At 41.7% G+C, this 15,757-nt stretch overlaps 2 protein-coding genes across 2 annotated transcripts; both read right to left on the minus strand.

The window, feature by feature from the left end:
* Positions 1 to 3,268: 3,268 nt before the first annotated feature.
* On the minus strand, positions 3,269 to 5,417 carry LOC138966159 (homeobox-containing protein 1-like). The gene is made up of 3 exons (XM_070338285.1): positions 5,131 to 5,417; positions 4,215 to 4,313; positions 3,269 to 3,899 (listed from the first exon to the last, which is right to left on the minus strand). Exons 1-3 carry the CDS (start codon positions 5,351 to 5,353, stop codon positions 3,883 to 3,885), a joined length of 339 nt encoding a protein of 112 aa, XP_070194386.1. The 5' UTR covers positions 5,354 to 5,417; the 3' UTR covers positions 3,269 to 3,882.
* A 2,479-nt stretch (positions 5,418 to 7,896) lies between these two features.
* LOC138966160 (uncharacterized) lies at positions 7,897 to 11,914 on the minus strand. The gene is made up of 3 exons (XM_070338286.1): positions 11,385 to 11,914; positions 9,921 to 10,009; positions 7,897 to 8,807 (listed from the first exon to the last, which is right to left on the minus strand). Exons 1-3 carry the CDS (start codon positions 11,825 to 11,827, stop codon positions 8,539 to 8,541), a joined length of 801 nt encoding a protein of 266 aa, XP_070194387.1. The 5' UTR covers positions 11,828 to 11,914; the 3' UTR covers positions 7,897 to 8,538.
* Positions 11,915 to 15,757: the final 3,843 nt, after the last annotated feature.

Here is a 15,757-nt window from a genome sequence, read left to right on the forward strand (position 1 = left end):
AAACCTGAGAGGTGATAAGCCACAAAGAATGACTCCTCCAACATGCATTGCCAAAGACAATGCCCCCTCAGGAAAATCTGAATGTTACTTCCGAGGCCAACTCAAGCGCACCTTAAGTTTGGACGAAACACCAGAACGCGTCTGATCGCTAGAGAAAGACAGAGTCAGACTCGGCGAAAGACAAACCAGGACCAAGTCCAGAAGCTTGTGGCAAACTGAGAAAAACGGGGAAGCCTGAAAACAGAAGACCCCACTCAAACGGAAATCGTCCTATCTCATCTCCTGCCTAAGATGAGAATAAAGGAAAGAAAGTCGAAGTCCGAAGCCACAAAGAACAGGGAAAACAACAACCATCACCGCCAACAGGTGGAATGGCTGTTGCACCAGCCGAGGCTAAAAAACCTGGATGCCCTAAGGTCAGCCGTTGTTCCAAAACTCAGACGTACCTATGAAGCGTCTGTGAAAGAAACAACCTCTCCGATAAAACCGGAAGTGCCACTGCAGCAGCCCGTGGCTGAACTACTGTTACACTGAGGACTGAAGCAGTATAACCGAAGGACAGCGCTAGATCCGACCAGAAGAGACCTCAGCGGGTGCTCGAGCTGATGGGCCTAGATCACTGTGAAAAGATCGGACTGACGCATAAGCAAATATGCACTCATTAGATCAATGGGAGTCCCCCGACCTCACCACTCCCACAAACTATTGGCTGTGTACAGAGACCATCCAATGAAAACTTGCAAGGAGGAGACCCGCCCCGCCATCACCAAAGAGGAGGGCGGAGGGGGGGTGTGATCGGGGGCACTTCCTTGGGGAGAGAGGCTTGCTGCTAGGGCTGCCCTTCTCCCTGCCCAAAAGTGATCTATTTCTCGAAAATCGAGAATCAGACAGAGACTGCCTATTGGCCGCCGGCTTAAAACGTCCCGAGGCCTGAGCATGCTTCCCATGAGGAGGCTAGCTCTGCTTTAACCCTTGAAGAGAGAAGTCAGAGATCCGCTGATCTCTATTCCACTGGATCTACTTTTCTTTTCTGGTAAACAACACCAAAGTTCAACAAGTCGCGTAAGGCGAAAATACAACATTTAGTCAAGTAGCTGTCGAACTCACAGAATGAAACTGAACGCAATGCCATTTTTCAGCAAGACCGTATACTCGTAGCATCGTCAGTCCACCGCTCATGGCAAAGGCAGTGAAATTGACAAGAAGAGCGGGGTAGTAGTTGCGCTAAGAAGGATAGCACGCTTTTCTGTACCTCTCTTTGTTTTAACTTTCTGAGCGTGTTTTTAATCCAAACATATCATATCTATACCGAGAGGCATAAATTCCGCAAACTGAACTTTAAAAAATCACAAAAAATCAACTCAGTGGTGAATGTTTTCAATGTTTGAATATTTTATTTATTGGCCATTTTAGTTTTATAAACCTTCGCTTTATTGATTTTGAATAGAACATCATGAAATGACAATTTTTTTAAAAAAGTGACTGAGTCCAAGCGCAATGATTTCGGAAAACGTTCAGTGTTCATCACGTTCAATGCTTTGGCCAGCTCTAAGCATCCCAATCGCTTGCTGTCTCTCTCCTTCATCAAGTCGTGGCATGATTGCGATATCTGATACAGCCAAACAGCCAGTTGCATTTTATAGGGCCATACACTATCTTTTTTACGTTATTGTCTCCCGTTCAGCCCATTGTCTTCATTAGCACAGTGAGCTGTGGCTGGATCAGCAATACTGCAAAGCGCACGCTGACAGCGTGAAACATTTGCTCCGACACTCAAGATGTCAACTACAAATTACAGGTTCAATCTGATTTTCGTTTGAGAGCAAAATCGTTCAATGCACTATTTGCAGAATTTATGCCTTTCAGTATATATGTTTTTGGAATCAGGAACCGACAAGGAATAAGATGAAAGTGTTTTTAAATTGATTTCGACAATTTAATTTTGATAATAATTTTTATATATTTAATTTTCAGAGCTTGTTTTTAATCCAAATATAACATATTTATATGTTTTTGGAATCAGAATATGATGGAGAATAAGATGAACGTAAATTTGGATCGTTTTATACATTTTTATTTTTTTTTACAATTTTCAGATTTTTAATGACCAAAGTCATTAATTAATTTTTAAGCCACCAAGCTGAAATGCAATACCGAAGTCCGGGCTTCGTCAAAGATTACTTGACCAAAATTTCAACCAATTTGGTTGAAAAATGAGGGCGTGACAGTGCCGCCTCAACTTTCACGAAAAGCCGGATATGACGTCATCAAAGACATTTATCAAAAAAATGAAAAAAACTTTCGGGGATTTCATACCCAGGAACTCTCATGTCAAATTTCATAAAGATCGGTCCAGTAGTTTAGTCTGAATCGCTCTACACACACACACAGACAGACACACACACACACACACACACGCACATACAGCACGACCCTCGTCTCGATTCCCCCCTCTACGTTAAAACATTTAGTCAAAACTTGACTAAATGTAAAAAGCAGATCCCTCTACCCCGAGCAAAGCCCAAGTGTCTCTCCTAGCCTGCTCAGAGACCTGAGCATGCGAGAGAAACAAGTCCTTCCTACACCTGACTATAAAGTGAGGTGAAGGGAGGACAGCCTCTTTGCTCTTCGTTCACCCTAGCCGGGCTGAAAGAGTGGAGATGCCATCAGAGTCCTGATACACACTAAGCGTGAAAGGTTCAGTGACTCCAAGAAAGAGCGCGAGAGCGCTCTGACGATCATCTCCGAAAAAGAGGCAAATTCAAAAAACTGACGTCCAAATTCCTCTAAGTTCCTGCGTTACCATTAAGGGTGTACGCGGAAGAGCAAAGACGCCAGCAAGATCCGACCCAGCTTCAGCCAAGAGAACTTCCTATGACAGGAAGAAACAAAAGTCGAAGCCTGTGTAGCCGAAGCCAGCGTGAAGACCGAGTAGCAGAACCGGAACCCGTGGATACCACTTCCGGTTGGAGATGGCTAGCCAAAACCTGCGAAAGGTGGTACCCACATTGAAGGTGACTATCAAACCGGAAGTAGGAATGGCCCATTGCTTCAGATAAGAAACCGATTGCACCTCTCTCTCTCTCTCTCGCTCGTTCTCTCTCTCTTTCTCGCTCGCTCGCTCTCTCTCGCTCGCTCGTTCTCTCTCTCTCTCTCTCGCTCGCTTGTTCTCTCTCTCTCTCTCGCTCGCTTGTTCTCTCTCTCTCTCTCTCTCTCTCTCTCTCTCTCTCTCTCTCTCTCTCTTCTTTGAACAAAAAACAAAAAAACTTGAGGGCTTCAAAACTTTGAGTTTTAATAATCACTGTGGCAAAAAAGAATCAGTGACTGTTGGGGTTTTTTTTCCAAAAAAATGTTGGCGCATTCATATTCATAAGAAAGGACACCTTGCTACTAAGGACAGTGGCAAGGCTCCCCAAGAGCGTCCTTTGCTCACAGGTTTTACTGTATTTTACAACTTTGAAATTCAAAAAAATAAAAAAATAAAAAAATTGCTTTTGACAAGTTGTAAAGAAGGTTATGACAAGTGTGTGTGACAATTTTGAGCATTCTGTTGTAAATATTACAAAGTATATCATTGTCCCAAGTTTCAAAAATAAAGATTTTGAGAAAACTGCGTTTTTTCATTGGTATTCAGTAAACAAAATAGAAAGGTTAGGGTTTTGAAATGCCTTTATTTCAAAATAAAACAACATTTGGTGCATTTCAACCATGAAAATCAACAAATAGAAGCATCATACTTGATGAAAATGACCAAAACACAAAATGTTAGAAATCACAATTTTTTGTTCATTTTCTCTCTAATACCCCCCCAAACATCACCTTAAGAACAAAAAATCAGAGAAAGCAAGGACTTGAAAGTGGTGAAATCTTCAATTGGAGGCCTCAACTCGAATCGATTGCTGAAATGACAGGTGAAAATGTTGAAATGAGATTGGCTGCTGAAAACTTGACAGTACGAACTACGGCTTGTTTAGTTAATTCAATGTCCAAGACAATTTAACCCCATAAAGCGTCACAAAAGAATACCAAGACTTGGGGCCAAGAAATAGTTTGTTTTTTGTTGGGTTTAAAAAAAAGTATTTGAGCATTTTTTAAGAAGTTTCATAAGAAATACTTTTCTGATGATCATAACAAACCACTTAAAGCAAAGTGCCTTTCCTTCTAATTGCAAAACAAGCAAAAAAGACATACCCAAAACAAAACAAAAGTCTTACCTTCTCTGGCCATACGTTTGATGTCTTTGCGGCGATTACTGAACCAGTATGCAACGTTCTGTGGGGTCATCTTTTCCTTGTCAGCGAGCCCTCGACCAACTGAACACAAATCAGGCCGATATTGCTCAGTAAAATGTACACTAAGAAAATCAGAAGCCATGAAAGACACGAGCAGAAATTAAGCAGGGCATCTGGTTATGCCTGAAGCCAGAATTCTGACATGATAGAATTCTGACAATGTGATAACTATTTCTGACAACGTGATAGAATTCTGACAATGTGATAACTATTTCAGACACATCACTAGAAGAAAGGTATTAGTCAATGAAGAGCAAGTTTTATATCCCTGTTTGTACCCTGGAAATTGGTTTGGTGTCACTTATATACATGGGTGTTACTCTTCCGGCTTTTGCCGGATTTCCGGTTTTTGAAAAAATCTGAAGCCGGAAATTCCGGTTTTCCGGGTTTTCAAAAACAAAAAAAAAAAAGCTTCGTTTCGCTAAGTTGAAATAACGAGCAACGGTTCCGATCCGACTTTTGACACCGGTTCGCGTGCTTTCTCGGTTCGCTCCCTTGGATTTGCCGCCATCTCGCTTATTATGATTTGGTTTCGTCGGTGTCCAGAAACTTTCTTTCAAACTTGAGCATTTTGGACCCCTGCCTTTCAGGTTTTTTTATTTTTCCCAGTAACACCCATGTATATATATTTTATATACAGTTTGCACACAAATTCATTACTTTCAGTTGTGTGATAAAACAAATACATTGTACATGTATTTTAAACAACTTTCAGTCTGCGCATAAATTCCTCATCTTCTGTTTTAAGATACAACAAAAATAAACCATCAACAGTTCACACACAAAGTCTCTGTCTACTTATCTTGTTGAATAAAAACAAAGATATCAAACCACTTACCCACAACTTCCATGATGTCATTACACCTCTGAGCAATTTCCGTGCGCTCTTCAAAAGTGGGGTACTGGTTGGTTTTGAAGTAGGTCTCTAACACTTCCAGATGCTTCTTTCGGAATGTGAATCTTTCTCGCCGCGGCGTGAAGTTTACCATCAGACCATCCACCTCTCCCATCCCAGAACCCCCTGACAGTCCCTGAAAGCCGTCAAATGGTTTTACGTCCATTTTCTGATCTGGTTCCTGTTCGTTCAGTTCTTGTCCTACCAGGTGTTGTGCTGTGTTGTTGTTGGCTGCTAGACAAGAGAAATACAACAATACAAGTTTATTATTTGTTTTGTGGGTACAAACAAAAATGTGTCTTGACGCATGCCACTATAAAATGCATTTAAACAAATCTTGCAGACATAAAATGAAATAATTGCCGATTTCTTCTGTCACACAGTTGAAAATAAAATACAAATCTTTTGTCAAAGAGGTAAACACGAATAAAAAATGTTCTGTTCCGTTAAAGTCTAATAACACAATGATGATAGTAAAAAGTTTGTGAACACAATTTGATATGGTGGCAAATGCCTTCGATCCCACAAAAAGAAATGAAATAAAAATCTAATTTGTGTTTATGTCAACCAGAAGTGGTGTCACACGAACAACGTCACGGTCAAGCACACATCATGCTCACCCTGTGTTGAAATGCTCACGCTAGGCACGAGGCCGTACTACATGCCACGGGAGTTTCCTCAAGTGTTGACAGTCGCTGTGTACGTGCCACCCTCGGCTAACGCGTCAGAAGCAGCAGAGACGATAGCACAGCACGTGCATGAACTACAGACTAAATCGCCAGACGCTTTCGTTTTAGTAAGCGGGGATTTTAACCACTGTAACCTGAAGAAAGTGCTACCCAAACTGTACCAACATGTCACATGCCCTACACGAAAAGACAAGACTATAGACTTATGTTATTCAAACGTCAAGGATGCGTACAGTTCGTATGCACTGCCAGCTCTAGGACGGTCCGATCATAACATTGTAAACCTTGTCCCACGTTACCGACCACGTGTGCAGCGGGAATCGCCCATCACTAGGACTGTTTTTGATTGGTCGGGCGATTCAATGGAAACCCTTAGAGGGTGCCTCGATTGCACTGATTGGACAGTATTTGTGGACTCGTCCCGTGATGTTGATGAACTGACAGAATGCGTAACCAATTATGTGTCTTTTTGTGTGGACAATGTTGTGCCGAAGAAAACAGTGAAGGTGTACAGCAATACAAAGCCCTGGGTCACGAAAGATATCAAAGATGTGCTGAATAAGAAGAAGAAAGCTTTTAGAGAAGGGAATTGTAACATGAGGGAGGTTCAGAGGGAGGTCCAGAGTTCGATAAGGAGGGGGAAGGAAGAGTTTAAGAGGAAGGTAGAGGGAAATTTCACGGGGAACAACATGAAGAAGGCATGGGAGGGGTTGAATGTCATGAGTGGCTACAAGGGGAAGAAGGGTGGGAGTAAGGAAAAAAGCAACGCTACGCAGTCAGATGCAAATGATCTCAACCAGTTTTATGCACGCTTCGATAAACATGACTTCAGCGGGGAAAGGAAGGCAATGCGGGACAGGTTGACCAGTGATAGTGGGCTTACGGAAGGAGATTCCCCAATTGTGGTGACGGAAGAAGAGGTGGAGAGGGGGCTGAAGAATGTTAATGCTAGCAAGGCGGGGGGACCAGATGGGATGATGCCCAAAGTTTTAAAACTATGTGCAGAGCAACTTAGTTATATTTTTTCAGTCATTTTTAACATGTCGCTTGGTGCTAGCAGGGTACCGGCCCTATGGAAAACTTCATGCATTGTTCCTGTGCCAAAGAAAAAGACTGTGATAACCATGAATGACCTGAGACCTGTGGCACTTACTTCTGTTTGTATGAAAGTCTTTGAGAGAGTTGTTTTGTTCAAATTGAGTGATTGTGTGAAAGATTTTATTGATCCATGTCAGTTTGCATACAGGAAAAACAGGAGTGTTGATGATGCTGTGTTGAATGTTTTAAACAAGATCTACTCTCATTTAGAAAAGCCTGGCTCTTATATTCGCTTGATGTTCTTTGATTTTTCCAGCGCTTTTAATACTATACAGCCTCATTTAATGGCGGAGAAGCTTTTTAGCATGAATGTCCCAGCAGCAACCATCCTCTGGGTTATGGACTACCTGACAAACAGGCCACAGTATGTTAGGGTGGGGGGGCAATCAGTTTCAGACACAATCTGCACAAACACAGGGGCACCACAAGGCACAGTACTCTCACCTTTTCTTTTTTCTCTCTACACAGCAGATTTCAGAAGTTCTAGTGACTCCTGCCCCATAACCAAGTTTGCTGACGACACTGGACTGACCGGACTGCTGACTGTTGACGACGACTCTGACTACAGGCAGGAGGTAGATAGGTTTGTGGGGTGGTGTGAAAACAACTATTTAGAGCTTAATGTGGGGAAGACAAAGGAAATGATAATGGACAACAGGAGGGGGGAACATGTACACAGGGAGATAGTGATCAAGGGGGAGGTCGTAGAGAAGGTAGAGCAGTATAAGTATTTGGGGGTGATTATAGACAATAAGTTGACATGGAAACCAAACTCTGATGCCCTTGTGAAGAAACTCCACTCTCGCCTGTACTTTTTGAGAAAACTCAGGTCTTTTAACATCAGACAAGAAATCCTTCAGATGTTTTACACTTCAACGTGCAATAGTGTGTTGTACTTTGGCTCCGTGTGTTGGGGTGGCAACATCAACAAGCAAGACAGGGATAGATTAGATAAATTCATCAGGAAAGCAAGTGGGGTGGTAGGGAGGAAGCAGGACAATTTCACATCAACACATGAACGACGACTGACTGACAAGGTACAGAAGATTTTGGCTGACGACTCGCACCCACTCAGACCGGAATTTGACAGTAGACGGACAGACAGGAGCAACAGATTCAGACAACCAACCGCAAGATCCACACGCTACAGAAATTCGTTCATTCCATCTGCAATTCACATCTTCAATTCTCAGGTGGGGCGGTAGATGCTGGTGTTGTCGCTCTGATGCACGGGGTCAGTGTTCTGTATTGTTTCAGTATTGTTGATTTTGTTTTGCATTCTACTCTCTTAATCTTAGACAACATGTGATAACCGGCAAGGTGCTGACTTTCTTTTGTGCATTGTTGATGGTGAATGCATGTTAATTTATTTTTAATATACTTTCTTATGTGATAACCAATGTGCTATATTTTCTCAGGACAAAGAACAAATGTTTATTTTGAATGTGTTATGTATGTTATTATTACGGACACAAACGCTCAGCAATGTAATTTCTCTTTTAGAGATTAATAAAGTTATTGTATTGTATTGTATTGTAATGGCCAAAGAATACAACATCAAGATTTAAAAACCTGCACTTGTAGTTGGCACACCACAGTTGATTCTCTCCTGAATTATGTCCTGCAGAAGTTGTGTGGTCTGCAGGTTGCACTGCTGTAGTTGTTGCGGTGGTGGTGGCCGCGGTAAAATTGGTCGCGGCCCTGTTCGCTGCTTGGTCTTTTTCTTGTAAGGCCATACCGAAAGGAACCACAGACTTAACTGTCGAAGAACATCCGACGGCAGCGCTGAGAAGTTGCCGACCAGAAACTTGCTGACACAGCTTAAAGCAACCCCTGATGACAAAAAACAACATCCTCATGTTCAAGAGTCCTGCATGGTTCTTGTTTGGCTATATGTGCAGGGAAACTTGCCTTTTAACCAAAAAAAAACAAAAAAAATTCTTTTATAAAAATTGGGGTTTAAAAGGGAGATAAGCTTAAAATAGAGATACATTTACACATGTTATGAACAACACATCTTTACACCAAAGTTCTTCATAAATAAATGAAGTTATAGGGCGGGATGTAGCTCAGTCGGTAGCGCGCTGGATTTGTATCCAGTTGGCCGCTGTCAGCGTGAGTTCGTCCCCACGTTCGGCGAGAGATTTATTTCTCAGAGTCAACTTTGTGTGCAGACTCTCCTCGGTGTCCGAACACCCCCGTGTGTACACGCAAGCACAAGACCAAGTGCGCACGAAAAAGATCCTGCAATCCATGTCCGAGTTCGGTGGGTTATAGAAACACGAAAATACCCAGCATGCTTCCTCCGAAAAAGGCGTATGGCTGCCTAAATGGCGGGGTAAAAAACGGTCATACACGTAAAATTCCACTCGTGCAAAAAAAAACACGAGTGTACGTGGGAGTTTCAGCCCACGAACGCAGAAGGAAGGAAGAAAGAAGTTATGGTTCCAATTATTACACTACAAGTTATGGTTCCAATTATTACACTACAAATTGTATCTGTTTTAAACATTTTGGGGTTTCCTGATGAAATATTAGGAAGGCATGAAATCACTCGCCATTGATCAGATCTAACAATGTACACTTTTTTAAATTCACTAGCCCAAATAAATTTCCACAGGCCCAAAACTTTTGATATTTTCCCCTGAGAAAGTTAGTCTCCCTAGAAACACATTTTCAAGGCTTAAGACAAAATTGTTCGTCAAAACAATTTAATAAGTAGGCAAACAGAGATATATGTTGCTATAATACTGAAGCAAACAACTGTACTTCTGCTATATTTCAGAAGTTGACAAACTTGCAGCTCGCCTGATGGGCGAATGATTTGCAATTTTCAATTGCGTAGCAAAATTTCTGCTCATAGCAGGCAGGTGTATTTCCACATCCCTGTTAAATCAAGATAGTCAAACCAGGTAAGATCAGACACCATGATCCTTGAATACTCACCAGCTGTTGTGGCAATGTCATTGTGAACAATGGTTGGTGTAGCAAAAAGGTACTCTCGAACTTCTGCATGCATCTCTTCTCTGTCCTGTCTGAAAACCAGTTTTAAGCAAAAAAGTAAAATGGTGAATATGCACTCAGAATGTATTGTAAGAACTCTCTCCCCCACAAAAAGGCACAACACATTTTGTTTACTATGTTCTTCTTCTTCTGCGTTCGTGGGCTGAAACTCCCACGTGCACTCGTGGTTTGCACGAGTGGAATTTTACGTGTATGACCGTTTTTACCCCGCCATTTAGGCAGCCATACGCCGCTTTTCGGAGGAAGCATGCTGGGTATTTTCGTGTTTCTATAACCCACCGAACTCTGACATGGATTACAGGATCTTTTTCGTGCGCATTTGGTCTTGTGCTTGCGTGTACACACGGGGGTGTTTGGACACCGAGGAGAGTCTGCACACAAAGTTGACTCTGAGAAATAAATCTCTCGCCGAACGTGGGGACGAACTCACGCTGACAGCGGCCAACTGGATACAGGACTGAGCTACATCCCCGCCCCGTTTACTATGTTAATAACATATTGTGCAATGTTCTTTTTATGTATCTACAGTGGTACCAGCGATGAAAGTGTCCTCACATTGGCACACAGAGATCTAAAAAAAATCTTCACATTCTTATTCTATACAATGAGTCATTGTTTCTATAAAACTGTCATGGTTAGTACAGCTATAGAACTGTCCAAAAATGGGTAGGACCATAACCACCTAAACAGTACCTACCGTATTTGACGGATTACAAGACGCACCGTTTTATAAGCCGCACCCCCGACTTTAAAAAAAAAAATTAGGACGAGCCACGTATAGGCCGCGTCACTATATTAGCAGCCGTCGATAAAAATATAATCAGATCGTGTCAATCAATGAAAACAACCAGGCAAACGAAAGTACGGTATTTGGCGAAATCGGCTCCGAGAGTAAACAAGTGAAACAAAGAAGAAAAGTGAAAGAGTTTGAAGAAAAATATCACACACACAATTTGTAACCAACACACACATGTAGTCCCGCCCAGAATAAGCTTTTTGGGGATGATTTACGACTTTTGAGCACATTTCGAGCAGACGAAAACACAACAGCTCCTCCAACTATCGCGAGACACAAAAAAACGAAATCTCGCGCGCGCGAGATCCTGATACATCCGGTGTTTCTCTGTACGCTATCTTGTCACGACGACTTGTTGACAAACGAAGATTCGCGAAAGAAAGAGAAAAGCGCCGAGTCTTGAGTAGAGAGCTATAATAAAGAAATGGTAATCGCTAATCGAGCGAAATGAAAATCCGCGGCGACTTCCATTAGGTGAATGCTAGGTAACGTTTTAGCCGCATCTTTTTATAAGCCGCAATGCGATTTTTTTTTTAAAAAGTCGCGGCTTGTAGTCCGTCAAATACGGTAATTAACTTGCTTCCACTTACTTCAAGAAGTCATCCACATCATCAGGGCTTACTTTCCCTGGAAACAAATTGACTTGCGTAGCCTCTGGTGCAAATTCTTTCATGGACAACCGAATAATGTCAGTGGTACTGCCAGCAGACGCACCCTCTTCTTCACTTCTCGCCCGCTTCACCCCAGAACTCAGACTGCGCCTTTTGACACTTCCCAGCAGCGACGCAACAGAAAGAGGCCTTGCGTACTGAGCGTCACTGCTCTGGTTTTGTCCGTTAGGCCCAGAGTACAGAACATCACTGCTCTGGTTTTGTCCGTTAGGCCTAGAGTACTGAGCATCACTGCTCTGATTTAGTCCGTTGGTAAGAGTCTGCACTGGTTGAGTAGTACTGGTTGAGCTGGGAGGAGGTGGTCGAGCGATGGAGGTCTGTTGTTGGTGATTGTTGTTGTTGATGTTATTCACTGGTCTCATCTGCAGAGAGAAGAATATTCTGATAAGCTTTTTCCAGGCAGTGTCAATTGTCTTATATTTAGTAAAGTTAAAAAACAAAGGATTACTGTGCTCACCGATACAAAGACGACACAAGACGATTACGAATTTTCGTTTCTGGAAGCTTCATCGGGAAAAGAACACAAAAGACAACAAAAAGCAGATGCAACACGGAACGAACAGGGTTTGAAAGAAAATGAGGAAACACGCAAAAAGGGGAAGGAACGGAAATGAATGAAAGGAGAGAGAAGTGGTTGGATGATGTCAAGGGCACAGGCATACAAACTAAAAGTAATACAGCAGTCCCTCTCATGAACGGACACCCTTGGGCCATAGCAAAACTGTCCGTACATTGCAGGTGTCCGGTCACGGGAGGGGTGACCACACCACCCCCTCCCCCATACACTCACACAGAGACACACAAACAACAGGATTGAGTCTATGCTAATCACTTCTTGTGGCTACTAAACAATAACAATAAACTCCTAATACTTCTTTAAACGTTCTGTAAAAATGATTTGTATGAAAAGTGTTGAAAAGAAGAGATAAAATAAATCCTCAAGCCAGTGAACACACTCATCATGCACTGACATACGAAAGCAACCACACAAGCACAGCACATAGGAGCGTGTGCAGATGCTTTGCAAGAATAAGCTTGAAAACCAGTTTGAATAAATAGCAGCAGATAGAGCTGCATGTCATAATCATGTAATTTATTTTCTTCTTGTCTTGTCTTGTCTTGTCTTGTCTTTCCATTACTGCCCACAATCAACAGTAGTGATTATTTCGGCACTTGATGGGATGTTGCTTGTTTAGCTTTCTTGTGTATTTCTTGTGTTATGCCAATCCTACTGATGCAGGTGTCAATTGCATGGATTTTCAGTTTTCCTTGAATAAAGAAAATGCTGCGGAAAAACTTTTTTTTTTATTCCAGTTTTTCCGAGAGCAATGTGCAGTTTGGTAAGACACTGGTCCAAGGCTTGCGAGGGATGGAGTGGAACCAGCAGTGTGATTGGCTACTGAAGCAACTTCAAGGCTGGCCTGAGTATGCGCATGGTTTGAGAACCTTCGTGATTTTCTGCCTGTCTGTTTTTCTGTCGGTTGAAATCCGCAAAAGAGATGGACTAGCTGCTGTCGTTCCAAAATCAATTAAAAAAATTTAAAAAAATGGTAAGTTATTGGACCGTTTAATTTTACACAAACAAGACAAGAAGTTACATTGACCCAATAACCTTGACCCAATAACATTGACCCAATAACCTTGACCCAATAACATTGACCCAATAGTCTTTATTTGTCTTTCTGTCCACCATGAAGACCACTGGGTCGATGTACTTATGAATGTCTTATTTTGTTAAAAGTTAAATGTTCCAGTAACTTACAATTCTTGGTTTTGTGGTGGGTTTTCTTTGTGCGTTTTGTTTTAATTTTCTGCCGGTGCCTATTTGTTTATCTCTGTCCTGGGTATGTGGTTTTCGTGCCTTCATGAGTTGGTATATCTGTCAGAATGTGTATGCGTGTCTTTCTGCAGTCTGTCATGATCAGATGGTTGGTCTCCGTACTGTCGGCACGTCTGTCAGTCTCTGTGCCTGTCCGTTGGTCTGCCTGCCTCCCTGCTCGTCTGCTTTTCAACCTACCTTTTTGTCTGTCTATCTGTCTTTCTGTCTGCCTGTCTGCCCACTTGCTTGCCTATCCGGCTTTTTACATTTAGTCAAGTAATGACTAAATGTTTTAACATCGAGGGGGGAATCGAGACGAGGGTCGTGGTGTATGTGTGTGTGTGTGTGTGTGTGTGTGTGTGTGTGTGTGTGTGTGTGTGTGTGTGTGTGTGTGTGTGTGTGTGTGTGTGTGTGCGTGCGTGTAGAGCGATTCAGACCAAACTACTGGACCGATCTTTATGAAATTTGACATGAGAGTTCCTGGGTATGATATCCTCAGACGTTTTTTTCATTTTTTTGATAAATGTCTTTGATGACGTCATATCCGGCTTTTCGTGAAAGTTGAGGCGGTACTGTCACGCCCTCATTTTTCAACCAAATTGGTTGAAATTTTGGTCAAGTAATCTTCGACGAAGCCCGGACTTCGGTATTGCATTTCAGCGTGGTGGCTTAAAAATTAATTGATGACTTTGGTCATTAAAAATCTGAAAATTGTAAAAAAACAAAATTTATAAAACGATCCAAATTTACGTTCATCTTATTTTCCATCATTTGCTGATTCCAAAAACATATAAATATGTTATATTTGGATTAACAACAAGCTCTGAAAATTAAATATATAAAAATTATTATCAAAATTAAATTTTCCAAATCAATTTAAAAACACTTTCATCTTATTCCTTGTCGGTTCCTGATTCCAAAAACATATAGATATGATATGTTTGGATTAAAAACACGCTCAGAAAGTTAAAACGAAGAGAGGTACAGAAAAGCGTGCTATCCTTCCCAGCGCAACTACTACCCCGCTCTTCTTGTCAATTTCACTGCCTATGCCGTGAGCGGTGGACTGACGATGCTACGAGTATACGGTCTTGCTGCGTTGCATTGCGTTCAGCTTCATTCTGTGAGTTCGACAGCTACTTGACTAAATGTTGTATTTTCGCCTTACGCGACTTGTTATCTGTTTATCTCTTCCTGTCTGTCTCAGTGTCTGTCTCGGTGACTGCAACTCGGAGGCCGCTCGCCACAATATGCATAGTATTTCATTTTAGCCTGAGTCTTAAAAATTACTTCATGAATCTCAATCCAACATTTATTTCCCCCACCTGCATTAGTGAAATGTATCTTTAGGATAAATGAGAACATGGACGTCTATTTGTTGTAGGTTTAAGTTATTAATGTACTTATCTGTCTGTCACCCTCTGTATGTAATCGCTCATGAAGTCGAGTGGCTGATTTACTGAATGGTTTAAAATGCCTTTTTAGCATTGATATCATTCCAGCGTCGCGGACGACGCTGGTATCTGTGGTTGGGAAGAACGTGCCTGTGGAGAATTAGTCTCCAAGCCAAAGCGCGCTGACTCTCCAAGCCAAAACAATTTCAAAGCTGAAAAAAAATGTACAATTTACGCGAAACGATTAAACACAGCTTTCGGGTGTTTTTTTTAATCTAAGATGTACATAAATATACCACTCCGACCATAAGGAAAAGAAAAAAAGACACACACAAAAAAAGACCGAGAGGAGCCGAGTCAATTAATCCGAGACCAACCGAGAGGACGTGTTTCGCGCCGTTTCGACGTCGTTTGTTCAGATGCGGCCGGTTGGATCAGTTGTGGTCATACACAAGAAAAGATCTTCAACAATCCCGATCATCATCATGGTACAATAATGTTTTGTGCGCCCCCATGTATGTGTTCTGTGCTAATAATGCACGGTTGTGAAATGTCCGTACACATTTTGTGGCACTATGTAATTGTTAGTGCATCCTCCTGCGGATGCTTCGTGCTAAAAATGCACTTCCATTAAAATATTGTACGCTCATGTCAGTAATATATTTTCAATTGTTTCTCTGTCAATTTCAAGTGTTTGTTTCCAATTACTTCAGTATCTCCCTGTTGCAATTCCAGGTGATTCATTATGCATGTGCCAATTTGAGGTGTTTAATTCTGATTCCTGTATTTACAGTGTAAAATTAAAACTATTGTTTTCAAACATTCCTATGACACCTGGTAATGGTTCTGTGGTTTTGTTTTTAATTTGTATTTTGTTTTTCTGCAATAAATATTTGAAATGGATCTGAGGCCGACTTACTACTTTTAGCACTCTTTTTCACCACATTCCCACGTGCAGATATTGCAATATCAACTCTTCCTTTCTACCTGTTTCAAACAAGCTCTATTTTTTAATTAAAAAGTTTTTACTAAATGTCTTAACATAGAGGGGGGAATCGAGACGAGGGTCTTGGTGTATG

Source organism: Littorina saxatilis, linkage group LG5, assembly GCF_037325665.1.
Source record: "Littorina saxatilis isolate snail1 linkage group LG5, US_GU_Lsax_2.0, whole genome shotgun sequence".
Lineage (NCBI taxonomy): Eukaryota > Metazoa > Mollusca > Gastropoda > Littorinimorpha > Littorinidae > Littorina > Littorina saxatilis.

What these genes read in the sequence shown, in the direction of transcription:
- LOC138966159 (XM_070338285.1), bottom strand. Translation starts at nt 5,353, where the DNA reads ATGGACGTAAAACCATTTGACGGCTTTCAGGGACTGTCAGGGGGTTCT. An exon ending in TGACATCATGGAAGTTGTGG is followed by an intron (nt 4,314 to 5,130) that starts GTAAGTGGTTTG and finishes ATTTGTGTTCAG; the next exon opens with TTGGTCGAGGGCTCGCTGAC.
- LOC138966160 (XM_070338286.1), bottom strand. Translation starts at nt 11,827, where the DNA reads ATGAGACCAGTGAATAACATCAACAACAACAATCACCAACAACAGACC. An exon ending in GATGTGGATGACTTCTTGAA is followed by an intron (nt 10,010 to 11,384) that starts GTAAGTGGAAGC and finishes ACTGGTTTTCAG; the next exon opens with ACAGGACAGAGAAGAGATGC. An exon ending in TGACATTGCCACAACAGCTG is followed by an intron (nt 8,808 to 9,920) that starts GTGAGTATTCAA and finishes TTTTGTCATCAG; the next exon opens with GGGTTGCTTTAAGCTGTGTC.